The following is an 8,708-nucleotide window of genomic DNA, read 5'->3' as shown; positions in this document are numbered from 1 at the left end:
GGAAGGGGTAAAAGGAATGTGATTTTTCTGGAATAGAGAAATATTGTAATCTGCATTGTAGCATAGGTACTAAGACATGAATGATACTGTCAACCATGACATAACAGAGACCACAGGGCTGAAAAGTACAGGGTGCAACTACAGTCGAGCAAAGAGTATATTTTTACAAAATTTGCCTTACATCCTGGTGTGTGTATGTGTGTGTGTACACCTATGAGTGTGTGCAGGCGTGTGTACATGAGCACACAACCATACTCACACCTTATAATCAGGATCCATGGATTTTGTTGGCTTGTGTAGTAGAAAGCATATCCATTTGAGCCTTAATCCTGCTTATCAGTTTCTCTAAGCCCCGTTTCATGTCTTTATTTCTCAAAGTGTAGATAAATGGATTCAACATGGATGTCAGTACAGTGTAGATGATTGTTGCTACTCGGTCCTTGACAGTATACCTGGACAAAGGGTGGAAATATTCATAGCTAATACTCCCATAAAACAGAGTCACCACAGTGAGATGGGAGCTGCAGGTGGAGAAGGCTTTGCATTTTCCAGACGCCGAGGGAATGTTGAAGACAGCAATGAGGATTCTTAGGTATGAGATGATGATGCAGATACATGGGGCCATCACAGAAGCCATCCCTTCTGTCATGGCCACAACTTCATTGACAAAGGTGGAAGAGCAGGCCAGTTTCAGAACAGGGTTGACATCACAGAAAAAATGTTGGATTACATTTGATGCGCAGAACGTGAGCCGATTCACCAGGAGGACATGTAGGAGGGAGTGGAGGCAGGAGAAAGCTACGGAGAAGGCCAGCAGCAACGTACAGAGTCTGTGGTTCATCACAGTGACATAGTGGAAAGGATTACAAATGGCTACATAGCGGTCAATGGCCATAACTGCCAGGAGATAACTGTCTATGTTTCCAAAAACCAGGAAAAAATACATCTGTGTCAGACATTCAGCATAGGAAATGGTCTTTGTCTCTGATAAGAAGTTCACTAACATCTTGGGGACTATGACTGTTGTGTAGCAAATATCAGCAAAGGACAAGATGCTCAGGAAGAAGTACATGGGGTTTTGGAGTTTGGGATCAGAGCGGATAGCCAGGATGATGAGCAGATTCCCCGTTAAAGTGACCAGGTACATGATAAGAAAGAGAGCAAAGAGTGGCTTCTGGTCCTCAGGGTGAGAGGAGAGTCCTATGAGGATGAATTCAGACAGTCTTGTCAGGTTGGACATTCCCATGGACTTGAATGCACCTACAGATAAAAGGTCCTGTCAATTAATGGTTCTTATGTCATCTAGGACATGCACCTTTCCATCTGGTTCTTGCAATGAGAATTAGCAGTTACTAATAGAGCATTTACTTCAATGTTTTTCTTTATGAATATGGGCAATGAGAGCCAGAAGTGTATTTTACTTGTTCTTTTAGAATTTTTGAGATATAGATCTATAGAAATAGATTCAAGAGGAAAGAGAGAGAAAAAGAGGCAGAGAGAGAGAGAGAGAGGGAGAGAGAGAGAGAGAGAGAGAGAGAGATTACCGTCTTCTTTTCCTTACTCTGTGGCTGATAATCACAGGATTCACAGATACAGTCTATGACTAAGGTTCAGGTCAGCTTCTCATAAAGGTTATTTTGGCTAAGCCACCCCTATATAATCATGAAGTAGCTATCTCACCTAATTTGTGGTTGAAGAATAACAATCTTTTTAAACAAACATGCTTCTTTCCACATCACTTGCAACAGAAGCAGGATAGTCATTAAAAACATTGAACTGAATGTAGAACTGAATGTAAGAAGTTAGGGGCAAAGAGAGCTGGGGAAGGGAAAGTGAAAGGGAGGAGTATATTTTTATGAGAAATTCTCTCCCCAAATTCCCTTTCTTCAGCTGATAATTCCTAATCTGAGGTCTGGGCTATGTGACTCACAGGTAGACTGGGTAAATAAAGATTATAGAGTATAGATATAAAATCTCAACATTTATCACAAACTTAAGGTCACTCTCTTAGCATCCAGTGATGACTAATTATCTCTCTGAGATCAGATATTTACACCTTTTCATGAGGTATTCTCAACATTGACTTCTTACCAGGGAAGGACATTGAAGTCTTGTCTCATGTATTTATTCCCCTCCTCTGATTTCTGCTCCATGGAAAAGAAGACAAACTGTGCTTAGAGACAGCAAACAGAAAATGTGCCTGGTTGTAGAAAATCTAAGGTTTCTTGAATATGAATGCTCCCTTCCATGGATTCTTACCACCCTTCCCAAGCTGTAGATACTTACAGCCCCTACATCCCTCATGGGAGATTCTTCTGATGCTGTGTCACTAAATCCCTGGTGTTTGGTGGAAGAGAGAGTAAGAAGAGAAACACACATTAACCTTTTACAGGATTGTCTCCAAAGGTTCAGAAGAATTGTATGTGTTCTCCCTCCCTAGGTGGCCGCATATCCCTCACCTCAAACATCTGGGTAGAATCCAACATCTGCATAGCCTGGTGTAGGTGTCCAAGATGGACAATAATTTTCTGTTCCTAGCTCTTGTAACCTCTCTGAAACAATAAGCTTCTGTCCCTGGATTAGTGGGTGATGTCCCATATATCAGTGAGGACAGAGCACCAGGCAGGGACACCTAGGTCCAGTTTCCATCTTGAAAAAGTTTTATTGGAGTTCCCTGAGTGCCTCCATTTGTTCAAAGGACAACTCCCTGGAAGAACTACAACATCATGTATATCTTCAAGTTTATTTTTATGTATTTATGTATTATTTAAGTGTCATTGGCATATAACATATTAGTTTCTGGTGTACAACATAGTCCTTCAACATTTATATACTTTATGAAGTAATTACCAGGATAAATGTAGCTACAATCTGTCACCATACAAAGTTGTTACAATCTTAAACTATATTACCTATGCAGTACATTACATCCCTATGACTTATTTTTCAAAATTTATTTATTTTTGTTTATTACTGAAATATAATTATTTTTTACTATCAGTAGTTTTTGTTTTTATTATTAATTTTACTTTTTAAATTTTTTCCAAATTAGCATATAGTGCAACAGTGATTTTAGGAGTAGATTCCTATTGCCCCTTACCCATTTAGCCCATCTACCCTCCCACAATCCCTCCAGTAACCCTCTGTTTGTTCTCCATATTTAAGAGTCTCTTATGTTTTGTCCCCCTCCCTGTTTTTATATTATTTTTATTATATATTATATAATTATTATTATATATTAATTATATTATTATAATTAATTATTATTATAAATAAATAAATAAATAAAATAATTATTATTTTATTATATATATTGAGGTCCCAATAGTTCATTTCTGCTTTTGTTTCCCTTGCCTCTGGAGATGTGTTGAGCAAGAAATTGCTGTGGCCAAGATCAGAGAGGTTTTTGCCTGCTTCTTCTTGAGGATTTTGATGGTTTCCTGTCTTACGTTTAGGTTTTTCATCCATTTTGAGTTTATTTTTGTGTATGGTGTAAGAAAGTGGTCCAGGTTCATTCTTCTGCAGGTCGCTGTCCAGTTTTCCCAGCACCACTTGCTGAAGAGACTGCCTTTATTCCATTGGATATTCTTTCCTGCTTTGTCAAGGATTAGTTGGCCATACATTTGTGGGCCCATTTCTGAGTTCTGTATTCTGTTCCATTGATCTAAGTGTCTGTTTTTGTGCCATGAAATATAATTATTATAAAATGTAATATATGTTTCAGGTTACAGCATATTGATTCAACAATTTTGTATATTAGTCAGTGTTCACCACAATAAGTGTAACCACCCTCTGTCACCATACAATATTATTACAATATTATTGACTATATTTCTTATGCTGTACTTTTATTTGCATGACTTACTTATTTTATAACTAGATGTTTATATTTATTTATCCCCTTCTTTTATTTTGCCCAACCCCCTTCTGGCTACCACCAGTTTGTTCTCTGTATTTGATTCTGTGTTTGTTTGTTTGTTTGTTTGTTTTGTTTTACTTTTATATTTCACATATAAATGAAATTATATAGTATTTGTTTTTTCTCTGTCTGACTTATTTCACTTAGTGTAATACACTCTAGGTCAATCCATGATGTAGAATATGGGAAAATTTCATTTTTAAAGTATCTGAGTAACATTCCAGTGTGTGTGTGTGTGTGTGTGTGTGTGTGTGTGTGTGTGTATCCAGATACCACCCCACCACCAGTCAGAGTGGCTAAAGTGAACAACTCAGGAAACTACAGATGTTGGCGAGGATGTGGAGAAATGGGAACCCTCTTGCACTGTTCATGGGAACGCAAACTTGTGTAGCTGCTCTGGGAAACAGTGTGGAGGTTCCTCAAAAAATTAAAAATAGAACTGCCTTATGACCCAGCAATAGCATTACTAGGAATTTATCCAAGGATACAGGAGTGCTGATTCATAGGGGCACATGTATCCCAATGTTTATTGCAGCACTTTCAACAATAGCCAAATTATGGAAAGAGCCTAAATGTCCATCAACTGATGAATGGATAAAGAAGATGTGGTTTATATATACAATGGAATACTACTTGGCAATGAGAAAGAATAAAATCATGCCATTTGCTGCAACATGGATGGAACTGGAAGGTATTATTGCTGAGTGAAATAAGTCAGAGAAGGACAGATATCACATGTTTTCACTCATATGTGGATATTGAGAAACTTAACAGAAGACCATGGGGAAAGGGAAGGGGAAGAAAATAGTTACAAACAGAGAGGGAGGGAGGCACAAGCCACAAAAGACTCTTAAATACAGAGAACAAACTGAGGGTGAATGGGGGTGGGGGAGAGGGGAAAATGGGTGATGGGCATTGAGGAGGCCACTTGTTGGGATGAGCACTGGGTGTTGTATGTAAGCGACGAACCACGGAAATCTACCCCAAAAACCAAGAGCACACTTTACACACTGTATGTTAGCCAATTTGACAATAAATGATGCTTAAAAAAAAGTCTCCTATGGTTTGCCTCCGTCTCTGTTTTTATCTTAATAGCCTTCCCTTCCCTTATGCTAATCTGTTGTGTTTCTTAAATTCCATATGAGTGAAATCATATATCTGTCTTTATCTGCTTGACTTATTTTGCTTAGCATAATACACTCTAGTTCCATCCACGTTGTTGCAAATGACAAGATTTCATTCTTCATCACCGAGTATTATTCCGTTGCATATAGGTACCACATCTTCTTTATCTATTCATCAGTTGATGGATATTTGTGCTCTTTCCATAATTTGGCTGTTGTTGATAGAATTGCTATAAAAATTGGGGAGCATGTCCCCCTAATAATCAGCAGTTTTGTATCCTTTGAATGAATTCCTAGTAGTGCAATTGCTGGGTCATAGGGTAGTTCTGTTTTTAATTTTTTGAGGAAACTCCACACTGTTCCCCAGAGTGCTGCACCAGTTTGCATTCCCACCTACAGTGCAAAAGTGTTCTCCTTTCTCTACATATTTGCCAACACCTGTTGTTTCCTGTGTTGTTGATTTTAGCCATTCTGATAGGTGTGAAGTGATATCTCATTGTAGTTTTGATTTGCATTCCATGATCATCAGTAAAGTTGAACATCTTTCATGTGTCTGTTGGCCGTCTATATGTCCACTTTGGAAAAATATCGCTTTTTGTTTCTGTCCTTTTTTTTAGTTTGATTATTGTTCTTTTAGGTATTGTTGGTTGTTTCCATATTTAAAAAATGTGTTTTCCTTTAATAGACTTAATTTTTTTAGAGCAGTTAAGGAGTCCAGAAATAGACTCAAGTATGTATTGGAACTTATTATTTAATACTGGGGTAATTCAGTGGAAAGTTGTGTTTTATTAAGTAAATATTTTGGCATCTTATATAGATAATAAGTATTTTATATAAATATTTTCCAGATGCACTAAAACTAAAGGCCTAAAACTAAACTAATGAAACACTAGAGTTGATTTTGAGAAGTTTTTAGTTTAAATTTTAGTTAGCCAACATACAGTATAAATATTGGTTTCAGGAGTAGAATTTGGTGATTCATCACTTACATACAACAGTGCTCATCACGACAGGTGCCCATCACCCATCTAACCCATCTCCCATCCACCTTCCTCCATAAACCCTCAGTTTGTTCTCTATCATTAGGAATCTTGTGTGGTTTGTTCCCCTGTCTCCTCTCCCCACCCCCGTATACTCATCTGTTTTGTTTCTTAAGTTCCACATATGAGTGAAGTTATATGGTATTTGTCTATTTCTGATTGACTTATTTTGCTTATCACAATACACTCTAGCTCCATGCATGTCATTGCAAATGGCAAGATTTCATTCTTTTTGATGGCTGAGTAATATTCCATTGTATATATGTACCACATCTTTATCCATGCATCAGTTAATGAATATTTGGGCTCTCATCTTAGTTTGGCTATTCTTTATAATGCTGCTGTTAGCATTGGAGTGCATGCATACCCCTTTGGGTTTGTATTTTTGTATCATTTGGGTAAATACCTAATAGTGCAATTGCTAAAATGTAAGGTAATTCTTTTTGTAGTTTTTTGAACCTCCATACTATTCTCTAGGGTGGGTGCACCCCTTTGCATTACCACTAACAGTGTAAGAGGGTTCCCCTCTCTCTGGATCCTTATTAACACCTCTTGTTTCTTGTGTTGTTAATTTGAGCCATTCTGACAGGTGTGAGGTGGTATCTCATCATGGTTCCAATTTGTGTTGTCCTGATGATGAGTGATGGTGAGCTTCTTTTCATGTGTCTATTAACCATCTAGATGTCTTCTTTGGAAAAGTGTGTATTCATGTCTTCTGCCCATTTCTTCACTGGATTATTTGTTTTTTGGGTGTTGAGTTTGGAACATTCTTTATAGATTTTGGCTATTAACCCTTTATATGATATGTCATTTACAGATATAATCTCCCATTCCTTAGCTTTGCTTCTTGGTTTTGGGGAAGAGAAATATCTCTTCTTTTCTCTGAAAGGTCAATGTCTTTTTCTTCTCTTGTCCCTCTTCATACATTGGCTGGGGAAGCAGGAGACTTGAGTGGTGCTTGATGGGGACAGACCTTGTGCTAGCTCCTCCCCCAAAGCCCTGATGTGTGAGGGCTGGTTTGCCAGTGGTAGAGCATCCTTTAGAATGTAGTGATTAGAACTTCATCCTTGGCTTTGGACCTCAGTTGCTGTTCTGTCACAACAGGTTACCTCCCACTGGAAGTCCTTTTGCCAGGTGCATTTTGGGCAGCCCAGCACAGAAAATTTCCCATGGACACTTTCAGTCTCACACTCCCCAGGCTCATGCCATCTAATGACTCCTCATTCCCTGAAAATTTATTGAGAGTGTAGGAGGGACGAGTTTGGGCCCCTTAGACACCCACAGTTCCTTCTTTTTTTTCAATATATGAATTTTATTGTCAAATTGGTTTCCATACAACACCCAGTGCTCATCCCAAAAGGTGCCCTCCTCAATACCCATCAACCACCCTCCTCTCCCTCCCACCCCCCATCAAACCTTAGTTCTCAGTTTTTAAGAGTCTCTTATGCTTTGGCTCTCTTCCACTCTAACCTCTTTTTTTTTTTCCTTCCCCACCCCATGGGTTTCTGTTAAGTTACTCAGGATCCACATAGGAGTGAAACCATATGGTATCTGTCTTTCTCTGTATGGCTTATTTCACTTAGCATAAAACTCTCCAGTTCCATCCATGTTGCTACAAGGGCCATATTTCATTCTTTCTCATTGCCACGTGGTACTCCATTGTGTATATAGACCACAATTTCTTTTTTTTTCTCCTTTATTGGGTTTTATTGACCCTTTATATATATATATTCACCTGGCTCCCAACCCCTGGAGATTCTTTTTTTTTTATATGAAATTTATTGTCAAACTGGTTTCCATACAACACCCAGTGCTCATCCCAAAAGGTGCCCTCCTCAATGCCCATCACCCACCCTCCCCTCCCTCCCACCCCCCATCAACCCTCAGTTTGTTCTCAGTTTTTAACAGTCTCTTATGCTTTGGCTCTCTCCCACTCTAACCTCTTTTTTTTTTCCTTCGCCTCCCCCATGTGTTTCTGTTAAGTTTCTCAGGATCCACATAAGAGTGAAAACATATGGTATCTGTCTTTCTCTGTATGGCTTATTTCACTTAGCATCACACTCTCCAGTTCCATCCATGTTGCTACAAAGGGCCATATTTCATTCTTTCTCATTGCCACGTAGTACTCCATTGTGTATATAAACCACAATTTCTTTATCCATTCATCAGTTGATGCACATTTAGGCTCTTTCCATAATTTGGCTATGGTTGAGAGTGCTGCTATAAACATTGGGGTACAAGTGCCCCTATGCATCAGTACTCCTGTATCCCTTGGGTAAATTCCTAGCAGTGCTATTGCTGGGTCATAGGGTAGGTCTATTTTTAATTTTTTGAGGAACCTCCACACTGTTTTCCAGAGTGGCTGCACCAATTTGCATTCCCACCAACAGTGCAAGAGGGTTCCCGTTTCTCCACATCCTCTCCAGCATCTATAGTCTCCTGATTTGTTCATTTTGGCCACTCTGACTGGCATGAGGTGATATCTGAGTGTGGTTTTGATTTGTATTTCCCTGATGAGGAGCGACGTTGAGCATCTTTTCATGTGCCTGTTGGCCATCCGGATGTCTTCTTTAGAGAAGTGTCTATTCATGTTTTCTGCCCATTTCTTCACTGGGTTATTTGTTT

At 38.8% G+C, this 8,708-nt stretch overlaps 1 protein-coding gene across 1 annotated transcript; it reads right to left on the bottom strand.

Moving 5' to 3' along the window:
- Positions 1–268: 268 nt before the first annotated feature.
- LOC115499138 (olfactory receptor 1L3-like) lies at positions 269–1,264 on the bottom strand. Its single transcript, XM_030292851.1, has one exon. The coding sequence runs from the start codon at positions 1,244–1,246 to the stop codon at positions 269–271; it is 978 nt and encodes a 325-aa protein (XP_030148711.1). The 5' UTR covers positions 1,247–1,264.
- Positions 1,265–8,708: the final 7,444 nt, after the last annotated feature.

This window comes from Lynx canadensis, chromosome D4 (assembly GCF_007474595.2).
Source record: "Lynx canadensis isolate LIC74 chromosome D4, mLynCan4.pri.v2, whole genome shotgun sequence".
NCBI classification, from domain to species: Eukaryota; Metazoa; Chordata; class Mammalia; order Carnivora; family Felidae; genus Lynx; species Lynx canadensis.
Note: the sequence above shows the minus strand (reverse complement) of the source record. Positions and strands in the feature narration are given on the sequence as shown.